At 41.9% G+C, this 20,406-nt stretch overlaps 1 protein-coding gene across 2 annotated transcripts in view; it reads right to left on the minus strand.

Moving 5' to 3' along the window:
- Positions 1 to 20,406, minus strand: part of SHANK2 (SH3 and multiple ankyrin repeat domains 2) — a 734,882-nt gene that overhangs the window by 12,400 nt on the left and 702,076 nt on the right. For both annotated transcript variants that reach the window (XM_038764461.1, XM_038764460.1), the window contains 4 exons: positions 11,862 to 11,992; positions 10,931 to 11,042; positions 9,927 to 9,947; positions 6,258 to 8,688 (listed from right to left, as the gene is read on the minus strand). In XM_038764461.1, the coding sequence (XP_038620389.1) occupies positions 6,258 to 8,688; positions 9,927 to 9,947; positions 10,931 to 11,042; positions 11,862 to 11,992 (2,695 nt within the window). The remainder of the gene's footprint in view (positions 1 to 6,257; positions 8,689 to 9,926; positions 9,948 to 10,930; positions 11,043 to 11,861; positions 11,993 to 20,406) is intronic.

Here is a 20,406-nt window from a genome sequence, read left to right on the forward strand (position 1 = left end):
CTGTCATTGTGTTTACAAGGTTGGTTTATCCTTCTACAACATTTAAATGAGGGTCTGAGCCCAGAAGGGAGTGATCCTCAGTGGTGTTAATTTGATTACAGAAGCTGATGGTGTTTCTGAACATTCCTTAATGTGTGTACCTTAGTCAATTAGTGCCATGGTCTTTGTATGCTAGTGACTTCTAGGATCCCAATAATACCCTGCATTTTACAGCACTTACCTATTATCTCATTTTAAATCTCATCAATATCCCTGAAATAGGTACAAATGGGGAAAATGAGGCACAAGGAGGTTAAGTGATTTCTCCAACAGCACTGAGGAGCCTGAATTAGAGCTCAGGCCTTCTGATTCCGTGTTCAGTACTTTTGTTCACTCCATAGATCATGCACAGGAAATCAGAACACTAGAAATTTTCCAAGGATAAGAAATGAACCAAAGGACCAAATCTAAATTCTGTGCTCTAATTATCATGCGTAAAAAGTACACATTAATAGACAATATGGTTCCATGCCAATTCCAATTGGCATCGTGGTATGACAAAATAACCTCTGTTGGTCTCTAATCGCCTGTGATGAAAGGAAACCAGATTCAGACTTCATGTATTTGGGATCGGTTATAGTTCTTTTATTTATTTAGTCATAAGACATGATTTTGGTATTATGAAGCCTGTAGAAGATCTTCAAAAGGGAAATCTAGAGGCATTCTAGACAAAGGACAAAAGCGGCCAAAGACTAACAAGTTATTTTGGTCTGGGGGAGCAGGGCTCTGGTTTTTACCAGCACATTTGGCATTCACACAGTCAGTTGTGGCTTGCACTTGGAAATAAGGCAGACATGCTTAATCTCTCTAAAGAAAAAGGGTTGAGAGAAAAGAAGTAGAAAGAAGCATGTGAAGATGAGAACACTGTAAAATAGGGATTGAGACTGTAAGCCCCACGTGGGACAGGGACTGTGTCCAATCCAATTTGTCTGTATCCACCCCAGTGCTTAGTACAGTGCCTGGCACATAGTAAGCACTTAATATATACCAAAATTATTATTATTATTATTATTATTATTATAAATACCTCATCCGGGTCACATGACAGTATCCATGGCAGCAGCAGCCTAGCTGTTCTCCCTTTTGCCCTCATGGTTAAAAATGATGATAATGCTATTTGTTAAGTGTTTACTATGTGCCAAACACTGTTCTAAGCGCTGGAGTAGATACAAGGTTATCAGGCTGTCCCACATGGGGTTCACAGTCTTAATCCCTATTTTACAGATGAGGTAACTGAGGCACAGAGAAGTTAAATGACTTGCCCAAAGTCACATAGCTGACAATTGGCAGAGCTTGGATTAAAGATGCATCTTAATCTTCCTTTTAACAACTCATCTCAAATTTAAATAATTCTTGCACCTCCTAACTTCTCCCTCTCCTTCCATCAATAACTATATGCAAATCTTTCCTCAAACTATTACTATTTCCTGTACCAAGTAATTCCATATGCTTACCACCTGCCAGGGAAAGAATTATTTTGTGTTCTCCCTGTCCCAGGCCCCTTTATGATTTTGAGAATTTAATCACCTTCCCTCTCAACCATATCTTTTCAGGAGAGGGAGGGAGGGAACAAATTGCTCAAGAAATGCTGCTGATTGACTGTTCAATTTGATCTTAAGAATATGGTGCTAGTATTCGAATCAATTCTCTGGGAAAGGTTAAAAAACTATACAATTTAAATGAGTGCATACATATTAATATTTGGACCCTGACCTTTGCCAAAATGGGCTGTTCTCCACTGCTCTGCTGCATTAGACTCCCTGTTTAAATCTACTGAACTGGTTTGATTTGTCAAAAGGTCCAGGCTTATGATTCTAGAGTTGGAAGTTTCCTAACTGACCTCCAAGATACTTTGTTTCACCATCCAGCTCACAGCACTCAAGTGGTAGCACTGTATTTTGTGTGTTCTGTACATTGGGCATTTTCAACCCTTTCAAGAAAGGCAGGCATTCAGTAAAATACGTATAATTCACATCTGCCTTAGAAGCCTATGCCTTTGAAATACTAAGGCATCAACTGCTTTGATCGAGCTTTAATAAGCACCATCTCAAGGAAGAAGCTTATTTCCCTGAATTTTCAAAGTAGTTTTCTGATCAATGTGTAAAGGGGATACTTTCAACACTAATTTATTCATTAAATCAAGTTAGCTGATTTTTTATTATGAGTATATATTTTTTTAAAGCAAGACACCTTCGAAAGTCATATCATTCTCAACTTTTGGAAAAATAAATAGCATCTGAGATTCAATCTCTGGGCTCATTTCAAAAGCACTAGAAAATGGGCCCTTTAAAGTGTTAAAATACTGCCATCAGGATAATATATCAATAACTTGCCTGTTCTCTCCTCCTTGCCAGCATTAACATATCTCCCCTGAACCTGTCCTAGGCTCTAACTGAAGCCACTAGTGATTATTTCCCAAACTGAGTGAAGGAAGTCGCTAGAGTGGAAATTGACCTTCTGAAGACCTGAGGCTAATTACCCAAACTGTCTCAGAGGTTTCAGGATAACGAATGGTTCTCAGAGGTCACTGACTCTAAAATTTTAACCTTTTTGGGAGGGACAATCAGGTTTTTAATGAGAGGATTTGACAACAGCTCCTCAAGGTGACTTTTTATAAGCATCTAAGTCTTTCTCCCCTGCCCCCCCACCCCCAACAACAACAAAAAAGCCTTCAGAAGTTTTCTTCAAAGAGAAATCTTTCCATTTCTTCAGGTCTTGTTTGCCCCAGGGTTGTTTTCAACTCACAACAGAATTGCAACCTCCAGGTTTGGGTTTGCCCCAGATGGAAGGCAAAACTTCCCTATAATACCTCATTCTACAAGGGACAAGGCAAACATTGCTGGCCTGATTCAAGAGAACACACTCTGGAGATTTAGAATTTCTTTAAAATAAATATGAGAGGCTACACACTTATGCCCCAAGAGAGCTTTTCATTTTTTTCCCTAAACCAAAGAAAGCAAAAAAAATTCCTGGAGTAGTTGTGACAATGACCAAAATGCTTTTTTCCTCTTCAGTAAAGCATCTCACCCAGAAGGAATTATTCTCTACTACAGAGTCAGCCAACAAAGATTCTAACTTAGATCTTTATCTTTCAGTTTCTCCCATCACAGTAATCTAGGTAGCACCTTGTCTAGAGCCAGAACGGGGAAATATGTTCTTTTCTGGAATTGTGATGGCATTCAATGAATCAGATAAACTATGTCTAAAGAGCAAATATAATTTTCCCCAAAGATCAATGCTACTGTCATTAGAAAATTACTAGTGTGGCCCTCTAGGTCTCCATCTCTGGGCACTCTGATTGGCTCGGATACAGACCTGAGGTTGGAGGAGGCAAGTGCAAGGAGTATGTCCCTATTTAACTCAGTCCTACCTCCTTGCAGAGTGGGACTGCCGAGAAAATAGTCCAGGGTGGTGAGGTGATTAGTTGTCTTCCCCCACTTACCACGCACTGGCTGCTGTTGTGCCGCAGGAGAGAAATGGCCTAAGTTAGAGGGACTGGAGCAGGGAATGGTTAGCGGCCTTCTTCTCTCACCTGTACCGTCCCCATCCCCGTCACCCAGACACGTTGTGCACAGTCGATGCACACATTCACAGAAACTGAAATATGCCCAAGCAAATCTGTCCTCATCCCATAGTGAAATGGAGTAGCAGTGGCAGGCAGGATGGCACCGTGCCATTCTACCAGCCAGAATCCCCACCGTAGACCATTAGGAGCCAGTGGAAGGGGGAAATCCCAGCAGCAGATGGCTGCACCCAGATGTTCGTCACCTCTCCTCCCCTGTTCCTGACTGCTTTACTTTACAGTGGGTCCCGGGGCCGCGGCTCGCTGCCCAGAACGTTCACCCATCAATCGCTTCCCTCAGTATCCTACTCTGGGAATTGCAGGCAACCAGTGACAGCCATGGCAGCAATGCCTGAAGCTGCCGTTCTCCTGCTGCTATGGCCCTGCTTTGAGGACATCTTTGTTGGTAAGGGTGACCAGCTTTCGAAGGAGGGGGCTGAGTGGAAGTGGGAGGTTGTCACTCTCGATTTTATGACTCTGCCATACACCTGCATATTTCTCTCACGTGCACCCAAGTCTTTCTGCTCCTTATCGATTAAGAATCTTTTTCCAAACAGACTTATTAAACTAGTTTCTGCTTAGGTTAGTACAAAATGAAAGCATTCCAGGGAAAAACTAGTTGTGTTATTCAATTTTTGGACCTTGTTTTCTTTGAAGGAACCCTTAGCACAGGTAATATTTTGAGTGTGTAAGCAAGTGTGAGAATGGTCTTAGTATTTGTCCTCTCAGTACAGCTTTCAGCTTACCCTGTGCATTACAGATCAGTTAAGATAAATTTCCTGGAATTATAATGTACATGCTGAGATTGTTTATTTTACATTTGAAGTTACAAGATTTCATTAAAATTGCAGCTCCAAAGCTCCCATCTTAAGAAATGTGGGGCAGTGATTCTGATTAACAGACTAAGTTATTTGAATAAAATATTTTCACAAGAGTATGAAGATTAACTGAACACAATTTCATTCATTAATCAAATGATGGAAGCCATCATAATTTGCTAATTACGAAATGAGAGTTAGAAACCACTTGCAATAATCCCACAATAACAGAGGTGCAAACTCTCCCAGTGCCAAAGTTAATAGTTTATTATTATTATTATTGATAAGAATTTACTATATGTCAAGCACCTTAAAGAAGTACTAGGGTAGTTGTATAAGATAATCAGGTTGGGCGCAATCCCTGACCAATTTGGTTGACAGTCTAAGTAGGAGAGAGAACAGGTATTTAATGAGAAGCAGCGTGGCTCAGTGGAAAGAGCCTAAACTTGGGAGTCAGAGGTCACGGGTTCTAATCCCAGCTCCGCCACTTGTCAGCTGTGTGATTTTGGGCAAGTCACTTAACTTTTCTGTGCCTCAGTTACCTCATATGTAAAATGGGGATTAAGACTGTGAGCCCCATGTGGGACAACCTGATCACCTTGTATGCTCCCCAGCACTTAGAACAGTGCTTTGCACATAGTAAGTGCTTAACAAATGCCATCAGTAAAAAAAAAATCCCAAATTTACAAATGAGTAAACTGAGGCACAGAGCATTTAAGTGACTTGCCCAAAATCACATAGCAAAGCAGGAGAGTGGCTGAGCTGGGATTAGATCTCAAGTCCTCTAAATCCTAGGCCTGTGCTCTTTCCACTAGAACACGCTACTTTTCCAGTTACTCTTTGGCAGTGAGTTAAGGTTCTTGGGAAGGAAGGAAGCTGAATGATTTCAGATCAATTAGCACCTTGCTGCAGTGTATGCCCAATATGTGGGGCACTCCTCTAACTATCCCTGAGTAATTGAGTACCTACATTAATACAAAGGAGAAGCCTTAGGCACTGGGAAAATTGGGCCCAGAATCCCTTAAAATATCTCTCTATAATGCAAGTGAAAATTAGTGGAAAGCACATGTGCCTGGGAGTCAGAGGACCTGGGTTCTAATCCTGACTCCACCACTTTTCTGCTGTGTGACCTTAGGCAAGTTACGTCACTTCTCTGGGCCTCAGTTACCTCGTCCATAAAATGGGGATGAAGACGGTGAGCCATCTGCGAGACAGGGATGGTGTCTGACCCAGTTATTTTGTATCTACCCCAACACTCAGCACAGTGCCTGGCACATAGTAAGCACTTAAAAAATACCATAATTACTATTGTTAATTATTATTTTAAAAGGCTATCCACTAGAAATTATCAAGAAGTCATAAAAGGAAGACAAAGTCATTCTCTTTAATTCTGGAAAATCGTCCTAGCTCTTGCTTGGCTTCCTGAAAGGGCGGACACTCAAGACAACGGGGAGTCTATCACTGGAAATTAATGGAAGTACTAGGGAGATTTAGCAAAACAAACTTTACTGTGGGAAATGGGGGTCTGGTAGAATTTCCAGATGTGTCGTGTAACAGAGGAAAACACAGCTTCAGTGCTGGATTTTAATTTGGGCCAACATAAAGGGGCTGGTGGAGATCTGCTTTATTCCAGATTCTACCCTTCAGACAGGAGGAATAGGAAAATGAAGTGAACTTTTGCACAATAAACACTAAACAGTGTTTAAAAGCTCTTTTTTTTCCTTTTTCCCAAATAAGCTAAACCTGCAAAGTGACGCTGTAAGTTTTCTGAGTTATTCTCAAATATTCTCAAGCTTAAATCACTTCTAGCCCGGGCTCACAACCTCATCGGCCCTTACCTTGTACTGAGACTTGCGGTTTTGGTTCCTGTTGGTGAATCCAATCCTTCCCCTGGCTTTGTGGATTTCTCCCGGTTCATTTGCTGCAGTATTGAGTTCAATTCGTTAATGACATTTGCCTTCGGGCCTGAGAGGATTGGGCTTTTGACCTCTGTGACATCACCCCATAGTCTGGAGGTCCTTGGCTGAATAACCTTTGCTGTCCCAGGCTGGACCCCGATAGGAGGTGGAGGTGGAGCAGGTGGGGGGATAACAAAACTATCTACATTTTCTTCCATTAGAGCATCTTTGTAAAGTGCAGTGCTTTTGTTGAGTATGGGCTTCATTTTTGGCTTAGGAGGTACTGGGGGTTTGTCAACCATAAATGCTTGCCCATCTGCATAGACTGTACAGGTGTCCAAGTTCTCACCACCTTCCGATGACAAGGTAGAGATGCTGGACACAGTGGAGATAGTGCTGGTTGTCTCTAAATGGTGGTCACTACTACTGCGACTGTCCACCTCCTCAATGCCAGAGTCAGTGACGTTATCAAAACTTTCGGGCGGGGGCAGAAAGGAGGCAGGCAAACAGTTTGAAAAACCCGCCGGTTTCTTACTGTCCAAAGAGTTGGTTGGTTGGCTGGAGTTGAATGAAGGTGACTGGGGAGTGTCGCTTTTTCTCGGCTTAATCATGTCCGTCGCGGTTGTAACCGGAGCCGAGCGGTCATCGGGGATATCAAAACTGTTAGCAAATTCTAGGGGAGGAGGCAATGGCTCTGTAAAAATAAAGTCTTCGTCTAAGTCAACCGATGCCAAAGGGGGTGGAGGAATGCGAAATGGCAAAATGATGGGCTCGTCCACCGAGGAAACCGCCACGATGGTTTTACCGGCGGGGGCGGCCGGGCCTGGAGCAGCCGACGCCTTTAAAGCACCTTCGGTTTCCTGGACACTTTCTGGAATCTCGGACAAAGAGTCTTCTGGCTTGGTTTCCATTTCAACCTTCTCATCCTCACCAGTGGGCCCTTCGTTAGCCTTCGCCTCTTCTACGGTGTGCACCATGAGCAAGCCAGCTGACTTCTGTTGGGACATGTCCACGATGTTGATCAGCATGTTTTTTTTCTCATCCCCTTTCTTGTCTTTCCCCATGTCCGTCTCATACTTGTTCTCCGTCTCTTGCCTCCTCAGTGGGCCCCGGGTGCTCTGGCGGGTCACCGGAGGGAACGTAGCTTCAATCCCAGGCCTCATTTTTGTGTCGATATAAAGGGGTTTGTTCAGGTCTGCTTTAGCTGTCTCCCCCTTACCAGGGCCCTGCTGGGTTTCTTTCATGGCTCTATCCCTGGCAGACAGTGCCAGGGCTAACGGTGAATTGGGATCCAATAGCTTTCCGGTGAGGGGGTGGACGTAATTGTCAGTGCTGGCTGCGGGATCGCTTTTGGAGGGAGTTGTGCTGCTTTCGGGGCTCTTTGCTTTTGAGCAGGTATTGACCAACCTTGAACTCTCCAGCTCGCCCTGGCCACCGCTGCCGCCGCCTTCGCCGTTACCGAAGTGGTTCTCGGCATCCCTAGGGGCCACTGCCGCTGCCAGAGTGGGTGAGGGGGGCTGCTGAGGACTGTCTTCATTGGGGAACTCCCCCTCCTCTGTCATCTTCGAGGGCCTCGTCCTCGGAGTGGGGGGTTCCAGCCCCAGGCCCACGTCCTCATCTCCCAGGTCAGTGGACTGGAAGGCGGGCGAGTTCCGCCTAGCCTCCAGCCTCTTCTCCCTGTCCCTGACAGCCCCGGCGATGGCAGCTGCAAATGGGCTGCTGACATTTAGGTTGTCGTCCGGCCTGAGCTGGCCGGGCTGCTCCGAAGCCTGGGGATCGATTTCCATGCTGCTCCCTTGGCTGCTTTTCCCACTGCTGCTCGTCGACGGTTCTTTCACGATAATGGTCGGAATAGGGATCGAACAGGTTTTCTCTGGGCTGTCCTCCACGTTAGACTGCTTCACCAGCATTCCCTTCCGTCTCGCTGGCTTGGCAGGAACATAAACCGCTTTGCTTGCTATCTTCCCCACCTCCGAATATGGGTTTTCCGGCATCTGGCCCCTCTTGTTTCTGAAGTTTGGCTGAGCTGCAGCGTTCCTGTTGTACAGGTCTTCAGAATCAAGAGAGTAACGGTCCAGTTCCCGGCGGTAATACATCCCCTTGTCCCGCATCATCGTGCTGACATTTTCGGACCGAGCGGACGGTGTAATCTTTGGACCTGAATTTTGAGTAAATGCGGGCTTGATGGTCCCGTACACTCGTGAGGTTGGAGACTTGGGAGAATTGTAAGCTATCGGGGAAGGTGGTGGGGGCGAAGGGGGCAAAGATTGGGGTGGAGGAGGAATGTCTTCTGAGGTGTCTGGCATGGATAGACTTCGAGTGAACTTTAGCATTGGAGGGGCCAGGAATTGCCGTTCTTCCTCTGTAATTCCTAGAAATACAGAATGAGTGTCCCAGATTTTCAGGTTTTGTGGAAACATAATTGCATTTGTTCACTCAACTAAAAGGCCTAGTGTTTTGGTGGCTAATCTTTCACGATAAATGCACAGACACAACATACACACTACACAAAAGCACATCACAAAGCACAACAGTATCCACCCCCCCAAAAATCTGACCAATCCATTCCTGAACAACAATATCCTCTCCTTTGAGAGTAAAGTGAGTGTTATGTCTGCATTTCAGGTCTAGAGAAGGGACACTTCAGAACTCGAATGTAGAGCTGGAGGCCCAAGAAGGCAATGACAGTTCAGTGTTTGGCTTTAATCTGCCATTTTGAGCCCAGAAGACTCGGTAATGGGCCAGGACCATTCTGGAGACACCCTGCTGTAAAACCAGGACTATAAGCTTGGTCTTACCCAGATGGAAAGACTAGAAAATAGCTGGGAGTGGGAGTCAAGGGTGTAGTAGCCTGGACCTAGAGCCAAGGAGGCCTTCACCCTGTGAGCAGGGCTTATAGGCTCGTGGGTAAGTTTCAAACACCAGCTATCTATTTTTTTTCTTCTTTTTTGATTTAACCAATTTGCCTGGTAGACCAATCCAGAGTATCTAAGGCTACTTAAAAAACAAAGTAAAAAAAAAACAAACAAAAAACTATGCAATAAATGCTGCTGAGCTTCCATAGAACAATAATTTCTCAAAAATTACAAATGCCCTTTCTGTTATTTGAACTATGAAAAAGTATTTTTGCATGTGTCCACGTGGGGTATATTTTTGGCATCTCTTTTGAATATTTATAAAACAATTCAAAGACATGAAATTGTACATAGCATACAAAAAGGGTGATGCACAAACACAGTACATGTACTAAAGAAACAGAGGACTGGTTGCTATCACATAATGTTGGGCATGCAAATTTTTCTAAGAGGTAGCAAAATTATTAGCTTTTAATAAAATCAGTTCCTTTAATGAACTGCAATAATATATTCAGATCAAAAAATGCATTATACTCTTGTATAAGAGCACTCAAAAATTAAATACGCTCTTTAAATAAGAGGATTTCTGTACCACTAATGGTAAGAGCATTTCAGTTTTAGGATGATCACTTACTATGCGTATTGGTTGGCTAACAAGTATGCTTCCACAGAGTGATTTAGGAATCAGTCTTATAAAAAGAGCAAATACTTGCACATTGAAATTACAGAACTTAAACTATATAGATTCACTAACCTGATAGAAAGATTCTGCTGTCTGACAGGAGGAAATCAATTGTTATTAAGCAGATAAAAAGCCAATAATCCAACATGGCTTAATTGCTACTTTGAAACTGCCTTTGAGTTAATTATTTACAATACTTGAATAGCATAAGCCACCTCTGAAATAAGATTTTATTTAATGTATAATTCATTTAAAATGTCAAATATATTCATCTCAAACTAGGAACAAACAAACCACATGTTAACAGGAGTAATGAATAAAACACTTCTCAAGGATAATGCCTCAAAACAACATAGCAAAGCATTCCTAAAGAAGACAGAAGAGTGTCACAGTAGTTTAAACTTTAAACAATGTCAAATGCTAGTCCAGACACAATATAAAGCTTTTTAGGAACATTTACTGCATATAGTCTCCTCATTAAATATGTTCTAACTTTTGAAAATGATGAACTGAGGCTTGCACTGGAAAATTTGCTCTAAATATTCTAAAAAAAGGACTATTTTAACATATTACATTTGATCTATTCAGACATCAAAATTAATAGCAATCATATCCACATTAGTAATAAAAATAAGTACAATTAAAGAGAATTGTGAGGTGTTTCATTAGAAGTCGATAATTTGTCGCAGGAGCCCAAACCCTCTCAGGGGGTTACCACCTCCAAACCAACTTGCCCAACAGAAATTTGGAAAAGTTCCTCTGCCGTAATTGATTACTAGACTCCATTCCCTCCCAACACAAAACTTGGCTGCACAGTGTTACTTGGAAGACTTTCCTAGGAGCCTCCCGAGTCCTCTGTGGTGTGAGTTGGCCTGAGAAGAAAGGTTTATCTGGGAACACAGTCTAAACCGGATCCATTCGGCCCAAGAAGCAGAGAGAAACCTGGGCCAGAGGGAGGATGTCTGTAGATTTGGAAGTATCCTTGACCATTCATATACCAGGTCCCTTCCCCAGTTTGTCACACTTTAGGAGAAGGACTCTAAATGGTTCCCCAGGAAAATGGGCGGGTGTCTTACCTATTGATTTTTGCCTTCTCATTGTACCTCGAGGGAGGCCCAGAAAAGGGCCTTTGGGACTTCCAGGAACAGTGGGTGGCATCACAGCAATCCCTTGCCGGTCATACATGGACTACAAACCAAACAGCATATACAGGTCAGTATTCAAGGGGCCACAACCTTGGAGGAATCAAGAACTCTGTCAAAAAAACAACAACCCAAAACAAGCTCTGTGGATCACTCTGCTTCACCTGTAATGTCAAAGATGGCTGGTAATGTCTTGTTGGAGGCATTTCAGAGTGCCTGGCAAAAGCCAGGAGACTATTATAATAACATTTTCCAGCTTCCCAGTCCAGTGCAGTTAATGACTGGAAGTTGTGGGTAAAACATTATCTAAAAACCATTCCAGGTTCCACAGCCGCAGCTGCAGTTTTGGTGGGAAGGCCTTTGATTTTTCCTTTCCCAGGCTCTTTTCACGTTAAACCCTTGGGATGGTCTGGCTGTTGATGATGCTCTAATCATTTTTCTCAGGTGGTGGTATGTGACTGCCAGGCTGTCTTTGAGTCCACTTTGACAGAGCTGGCTGCACCACAACCGCCCTGCTGCCTTAGTGTTTAGACTATCCATGAGGGCTACAGATCTCCTATCTCCATCCCATAGTTTGAGCAGAATTCTTCCTTCATCTTTCAGTAGCATTATAGTGACACAGAGCATTGGCAAAGAGGTAAAATTAGAAAATTTACATTATGTTGTGTTTGTAGGATAGCATTTGGGTGTTGGGGGGCTGTTGATCCCACAGTCAGCCCTCAGCACAATCCTTTAAATCTCTCCACATTTATGGCAAAAAAAGAATCCAGCTATTTGGAGAAAACCTGAAGCTTTCTTTTCGAACACTCATGGGTGGCTTTTTCCACCAGTGAAAAAAATATACCTCTGATCAGCTCCCACTCACATTCATATCAGTAGTAGAAGGAAAACATCGACTAGTTGGCCGCTGTTTAATGGTTGCCACTCTTGATTCTACAGTTACATTCTCTGCGGTCCTTGATGGCTTGGGAACTGGGACTATTTCATCTACTTTATCTGCAACACAGAAGCAATCATCAAAGTAAGTACAACCCAGTTGCAGTCCAGAAAACCTCTTGAGGATTGAAAGGTTCAGGAAGAGGTTCAGATCTCAAAATGCAAAAGAATCTTTCGCATTTTTACAAGGCAATGCTTCAGCATCATAGGTCGTGCAAGCCAACACTTTTTATTGCTGTTGCGGGAACATGCATGCTTTACTTTTAAGCCTGCATGCATTTCATGTTTACTTAGTGTGACTCGAAAAACAATCCTCTTCTTCAAACCTTCAAAATGTGAAGGGTGAATATCTATATAGAAACGGAAAGAAAACCTTTAGAGATAATGCACCTCCTTCATAATGAAAAGTAAATAGGGCTTCTGTACCTGTACTCTCAGGGGAGGTACTTTAGCCAATTTAGCAAATACTGCCAATGGCTTACAGAGTTCTTCCTTTCACTCCATGCCTTTTCAAAAAAAATAATCCCTCTTTATTCTGTTTGGTTTACTGGTAAGAGCTGTTCTGCGTGTCTGGAAGGCATTAACAAATTTCAGGTTTGTATGTATGTTCCACAGGATAGGTAAAAAAAAAATTATAATTAAAATCCAGAGATGCAATTTCACCCACTAACTATAGCAGAAATGGAATACATGGCCTGTCCTAAAATGAAGGAATTTTGTAATTAGGAAATCACAATATGTGTGGCGGCAATTAATGGTGCCAGGCATATTCTAATCCTGAGTAATGCAGGATATAATGCCTTCTGTTCTAGAAGAAAAGATAAAGATTTCAAACTCTGCTGCATGAATATGGAAACAACCAGAGCAGTATTTTTCTACCACAGTTCATCATTTCTGATTTTAGGGATGTTGTCATCTAAGTACAGAACAGTAATCTTGATGTGGTAATCTTTAATTTGTAGAAAATAATTTTTTTTATAAGAAATCCTTAGTGAATGGGAGAACAGTAGTTCAGCACATGAAAATTTAATCAATTTGGCTGTTTGTGACGGCACCTTTGTTCTGAAAAGTGCTGATTCCAAAATTATAATCAACAGGGCTCTGTATACTTTTATGTACATGTGGTGGAATTCTGTGGGTGCTACACCCAGCATGGTCAATAGATGACATCTTTCTTCTTAATAGTTTGCAGGCTAAAATATCCAATCTCCAAGGAGAGTGCCTTCAAGTAGTTCTGTGTGAAAGTGTTTTTGAGCATCTAAACAGAGGTTTTCTAAGCTGGGCAGAAAGGCACATTGCCATGAGGCTAAGAATGTGATAAGCTTAATGGGGAATGAGGAGGTGACCAAGAGACCAAAGAACCACTGGCGAAGAAACATGGAAGTTAATCAGTTCAGCAGAATGCTGCCAAAAGTCATTTGAAATGATCGACTCAATGCTGATTGTTATGAACTCACGATATATTCAGCTGTACACCACAATTACACAGACACAGACACAAAATGTTAGGAATGCCACAGGATAGCAAAACACGCTACAATGTTGTCTTCAAACGATGACTGGCAGGCAACCCCGGGAATGAGGCCTAAGCGATCTAATTCCTGGAGTGAGATGTCCAGCAAGAAACTTGACTATGAAAAAAAATCAAGCTCAAGGATGAAAGGATTTGTCCTCCCCTCCAGGTGGCTTCCAGTGCTCACTTATGGTCCTTAGGAACCAACAAAGCCCCACTGAGGGAGGAAGGGAAAGGGTAAGGGTTTGCAGAGTTTCTCTGGTATGACAATGCATCTGCAGTCTGCTTTCCCAATGTTGGAAACTCACAGGGTGATTACTGTTGCTGCAGTTAGCCAAAGTTAAAGGAGCTACTATAAAGTTACCTTCACATGGGGAATATAGTCTCTTGAAACCCTTAAATCATTTGGAAATTTCAAAAACCAGGTTCGATTCAAATAGCCAGCATTCTCCTGTCACTTGAAAACAAGGACTATTAGTTCTAGTTTATTTAAGTTTGTCTTTTAAAAAATGAAACCCATTGGAAGTTCACTTTACCCTGCGGAAAATAATGTCCTGTCTCCTTTTCTCTCAAAGAGCGGCTTTGCCCTAGCCTCTCTCCACATTCATTAGAAGACCACAGTTCTTCTCATCTTCAAAGCTCTTCTGAAATCAAATTGCCTCTTGAAAGCCTAGCCTGATTAATTTCTCTTCATCCCAGGCTTTAACTCTCCAACTACTACCTCAGCACTTTGCACCAACCATGCATTTATATCCTTGCAACCAACTATGGCACTATTGTATATATCCGGTATTACACTGTGCTGTAGTGCACTACAGCAAGTAATCAGTCCATGGAATTTATTGCACACTTACTCTGTGCAGAGCACTGCACTAAGTAGAGGAGAGAATACAGTAAGTAGATGGACATGAACCTTGTCTTCAAAGATCTTACAATCTAGTGAGGGAGATAGATATCAAAATACATTACAGATCGGGGAAGCAACAGAGTATAATTGTATATAAATAAGTGCTGTGGGAGGTGAGTATGGACACTGAAGTGCCTAGGTGACCCAAAAGGGAGGGAGAATAGAATGGGGAGTTGAGGGATTGTTTAGAGAAGGCTCCTTGGAGGACATGTGAATTTAGTAAGGCTTTGAAGATGGAGAGTTGGGTTCTGTTGGATATGAAGCTGGAGGGAATCCCTGGCAGGAAGGAGACCATGAGGAAGGGATAGAAAGAGCCCGGGCTTGGGAGTCAGAGGTCGTGCGTTCTAATCCTGGTTCTGCCACTTATCTGCTGTGTGACCTTAGGTAAGTCACAACTTCTCTGTGCCTCAGTTACCTCATCTGTGATATGGGGATTAAGACTATAAGCCCCATGTGGGACAGGGGCTGTGTTCAACCTGATTACCTCGTATCTACCCCTGCACTTAGAACAGTACTTTGCATATAGTAAGCACTTAACAAATGCCGTTTTTTTTTTTGACAGGGAGTGAGACAAGAAATCAGGGCACAGTTGTTCTTTGGAGACAGCTGGGTGTTTTGGGGTTTCCGATCAGAGGTGGGGAGGTTTGCTGGGGGCTCTTGGGGATGGAGAGGAGAACCTTCATTTTCCAGCAGGCAAAGAGGCTGGTTCATTGTATTTCACAGCAGTAATGGGGCTGTTCTGGGAGGAGCCAAGCCCCCAGCATTGTCTCGGAGACAGAGCCAAGCCCTGAGTCTGTTTTGGGTCCACCATTTCAGCACTTTTGCACCAACTATGCACTTGTATATTTACCTGTAGCATTTCTGCACATAACAATTAAAATACCCTACTATTAACAAACTCAGACACCCACTTCTTCCTGCTATCAGCACATTATTTCATTGTCTATCTCCTCAGCTGATTTTAAATCTTTGAAGGATGGGATTGTGTCAACTAACTCTATTGTAGTCTCCCAGGTGTTAGTACAGTGCTCTGCACAGAGTTGGCACTCAGTAAATACTACTGATTGATTGATACTGAGGCTTGCCAGCTACCCAGTTCAGATTGCTCCTCTGATATACTACCAGGGATTGGCATAGAGCAGGAGAAAGGCTAAATTTGCTGGCAGGCAGTGTGATATAGTGGAACAGCGCCGGTCTGGAAGCCAGAGGGCCTGGATTCAAGTCGGAGCTCGACTGATGGCCTGTTGTGTGACAGTGGGCAAGTCATCCTCATCTGCAAAATGGGGGTAATAATACTTGCCTTTCTACCTACCTCACAGAGTTGTTTTGAGTACAAAATTGAAATGAGCAATGTGAGCACATTGGAAAGAAAAACACCATGCAAAAAACAAGGTGTTATTATTATTACCATTATTATTAATCATAAGCATCGGCATGGGTGTCAGTTAGGCTCCTAACTGTAACCGGGACCAAATTAAACTTGGAAACCATTAAGAAAACTTGTGGGGAAATCCAGTAGATTCATGATACAATCTTTTTTGAGTCCAGCAATTAACAGATTTGCTAGAAGGGACATATGGGATAATATAAAATTATGGATACTGTCACTGCAAAACAAGACTGGTACTGTCAGTCTTCTGCTCAGAAGGATAATAATAATAATAATAATAATAATAATAATAATAATAATGATGGTCTTTGTTAAGTGCTTACTATGTGCAAAGCACTGTCCTAAGAACTGGGGGGTTACAAGGTGATCAGGTTGTCCCATGTGGGGCTCACAATCTTAATCCCCATTTTACAGATGAGGGAACTGAGGCACAGAGAAGTGAAGTGACTTGCCCAAAGTCACAGCTGACAGTTGGCAGAGCCGGGATTTGAACCCATGACCTCTGACTCCAAAGCCCATGCTCTTTTCACTGAGCCATGCTGCTTCTCTGAACAGAGATGGATCTTCCTAAACTCGGGTGTGACCGTCCAAACTAAACTGACAAACTGGCATGGAATCATTTCTGGAAAAACCGTAGACACTTTTCATCCATTCCAAATGCATCTACATGACAAGTGTAAACAAAAAATTGTACTGATTCCTTCAGCATAAGAATTCATGTACACTCCTCACTTGCACAGAAGGCTAAAGGGCTTTTAGCCTGCACTTAGGGAATCCTGTACGTAGGAGATATGCTTTTGGTTGTAAGAAGTTTCCTGCCTTCTTCTGCACTGCATCTGACAAAAAAAAAAATCAATTTTCTCTGCTTTAAAATGCTCCACATCAGACATGTCAGGCCACTTAGTTTCCATATACCTCTTGTCACAGGGTGAACTGAAATGGTTATCAAGGTGCCGTGCCATAAGTTTGGTTTCTGATCTGCCCTGGTCCCATTTATTCTCACGGTTCTTTGAATCTTGGTTTCTTCATCAGAACTACACCATGCTGGGATCCATTTTTTTGTTTTGTTTTGAGTGAGGAATTATTTTTAAACACTGCAACAAAAGGTAACCACCAAATGCCATGTGGAGAGAGGGGAAGGGAAACATAGATTGAAATTTTCCTTCTAGCTCCATTTATCCCAGGCCAATAACTAATCCTAGGCCTTTGAAGTTGCCTATTTGGTTATGTTGCCTATATACTTCATATACTATTGTGAGTTTTTCATTAGAAGTTAGGCAGGAAAGTCATTGTTGAGGGCCCACAGGATGTCTGGTCCTGACCTGGACATGGGGATAACATGCTGAAAAGTACACATATGTGCATGCTCAAATATCACCAATGGTTCATATTATTTGTGACTAATAGCTAAAATATCAAAGAACAGTAAATCAAACAATTGACACAGGGTCAGTTTTGAAGTTACAGCTAAGCAATGTGGATTAACAACAGCATTATTTTGCTGTTTTTAGGTTATAGCCTAGATATTAGGGGAGAGTGAATGAAGAGCCAAATCTGGGCCGTTAAAAAAATTAACAAGAACAAAAGGCCTTAAAACATTAAAAAGCTTCATGTCAAATGAAACTTCAATGATTTGGGATTCAGATATCCTACTGAAAGCCCTACCTTTGGTCCACAGTTGAAAAAAAATGGCTATGGGATTGAGGGAACTGGGTCTGACTGGAGCTGGCAATTTTGGGGGAGGATCCTGCATGCTCTTTACAATGTGCTCATTGTACTACATGCACCCTTGCTCATCGCACGCCATGTCCCAGCAGGAACATGAGTATCCAGGATTAGAGAGTGTGAATGGTGTTGCACAAACTATTATAACTAAAATTCCTTCATAAGATTCTCAGTCCTCAGGGCTAAGATTTATCCATCATTCCTGACAGGAGATTCCATCATCATATCCCACTAAACTCTGAACCCTCACTTTTGTAATAATGCAATGGGTAGTGCTCACACTGGCAGGTCACTAAACTTCACTGTGCCTCAATTACCTCATCTGTAAAATGGGGATTAAGACTGTGTGAGCCCCATTTTGGGCGGCGACTCTGTCCATCCCTATTTGCTTGTATTCAAGCCAGAACTTAGTACAGTGCTTGGAACATAGTAAGTGCTTAACAAATACCTCAATTATTATTATTATTGGTATGGATGACAATGAGAATGGACAGGAGTTAGCTAAAGAAATGTCAGTTACTTGCTTCCCCTCTTCTCTTAATCAGTCAATCATCAATCAGGGATATCTGTTGAACATTCACTGTGTGCAGAACACTATACCAACTGCTTAGGAAAGTACAGTACACCAATCAATCAATCAATCAATCGTATTTATTGAGCGCTTACTATGTGCAGAGCACTGTACTAAGCGCTTGGGAAGTACAAATTGGCACCAGAGTTGGTAGTCTTGCATAGCCTGTCCCCAAGCTTACATTCCATAAGGGGAGCACACATTCAAATCAAGTAGAGATAGGGAAACCAGTCGAGTCCGTTGCTCGCTTCCCTGTTCCTCCCAAACGCTCTTGGAACATTGTGGATCTAAAAAAACATCCTAGAACATGCAATTTATTTAAATTGCACAGGCTAATACTCTGCCCATCAAATTTTAGCCAGGCCCAGTATCATATCTAAATTACAAAAGCACGAAACTGGGAAATCATTTGAAAACTCGAGAGAATAGGCAGAAGTCAAATCTATCACTTTCAGATTTGGAAAATGCAAACAATCTTATGAGGATTGATTTGAAAATTCTCCAGCAGTCCAGCCTTGCCATGATGGAAAATTGGCTAGAGCTGAATATCATATTTTGGTTTCTAAACAAAACTCATGCTGGACATAAAAAGCAACTTTGATTTTCTAAATAATAGCAGTGTACTGAAAACTTAAGGGTTAATGAGAACAAACTTAAATATCTAAAATAATAAATTTCACAATGGTGTTTTTCAGTAGGACAGATATATTAGGCACATAGATAACTTTCCTGACAGCTAGCGATGTAGAATTCACCCGTTACAATTTTGGACTGCATTTCTCATAGAAAACTAACACTTAGCTTATCCTCAAGCATACCACAAAATACTAATTAAAATCTTTTCATTCCAGTACAGGTAAGAACCACTCTTGGCTAATCATTTCACAGAAACAACTACAAAACACAGCCTAATCAGAGTGCAAAAATACACATAATATAGCTTCCCAAGCAGGAGATGATTTCAGACAAGGCTTGTATCTACATACAAGCTCTCATTTTCACACTAATGAATAAAACAATCCAAGAGTTCACTAAAAACAGAATAAATGATTCCATGCAAACCTACAAACCATAGCTAGAGGAATAGAAAGTTAAAAGAACTTCATTTTGATTTTGTTTTGCTGGAAACCAAAGGTTATACACATATAAAGAAAAGTGCTTATGGCATATTTCATTTTATTGGTGTCTTTTTTGATTACCACGATTCTTCCCTGTCCTTGGGAGAACACCTAGATGGAGGACAGATACACACTTTAAAATGCAAAAGGTAATATCTACTTGGACCTCCAAATTCTAGCTTTTGGGCAACCAAACTAATTTACAATGTTTCATCACCTTTAATGTACTTAGCTAGGCAAGGTTGTCAAAACTTGACTTTTGGAGTCTTTCCTTGGCCCCTTATGATCCATAGCCTCAATAAAAAATTCCAAGTAGCAGCTAATCTTGTTGCTAATCAAGCAAGAATTAGAAACCTGACAACTGTTTGATAAGCAATACCTCTTCTTCCTGTTTCAAAGAAGCTGCAGAACACCAAAGGAAATCTTCAATAACAATTTTTTCTCTTCCAGGATAAAAAAATCAAACTTTTAAAATACAAGAATTAAGAAAAATAAAAGGTAGCAGCTGCTAAAAGCTGTCCTGCCTCAGGGATCACAACACATATACTGTATACCCTGAGGGAATGATTCTGCCCATAAATAACTGATTTTTCAGTCTTTATATTAGCAAGAACTGACAATAAAATTAAGAAAGGAAAGGGACACATTCTAAATTTAGCAGGATGAAAGTGACTAAAGGCAACCTCATCTCCCCTAATTTCTTTAGAAATTGTATCAGGGGCGGAATGATCCCCAGACAGCCAGGGTAAGGCAAACACATGAAGTCATCTATTCCAATTCTGGACAGACACTGGGATTTTTAACCATTCTCCTCTTGGAGAACAATGACTGATTGACAATTTAGCTAGGGTATGGAAAATTTGTTGAAGTGCATGTTGGGGGGCACTAGGATTTGGAAAATTCCATTGGCCTTTTTGGCCCATGGTGTGGAAGGAATAGGAGAGATATCTAACAAGCCACTTCAAAATTGGAGTGATTAAGGCAACTACTTTGGGGGCAAAGATTCATTGCCCAGGTGAACTCTGATTGAGGGGGGGCATTAAATGGCTTCTCTTACACATTTATTTTACACAGGCATCATTTACATTTCCATCAAAAGGAAGACTGGCTGACCTACATAAGAAAAAGAAACTCCCCGTAGTTCGATGAATGTTCAGCAAGAATTTTCAACTGACTGTGAACCCTATGTGTGACAGATACTGTGTCCAACCTGATTATCTTGCACCTACCTTAGTGCAGTGCCTGGCATA

The sequence above is a fragment of the Tachyglossus aculeatus genome, chromosome 22 (genome assembly GCF_015852505.1).
Source record: "Tachyglossus aculeatus isolate mTacAcu1 chromosome 22, mTacAcu1.pri, whole genome shotgun sequence".
In the NCBI taxonomy this organism is placed as follows: Eukaryota; Metazoa; Chordata; class Mammalia; order Monotremata; family Tachyglossidae; genus Tachyglossus; species Tachyglossus aculeatus.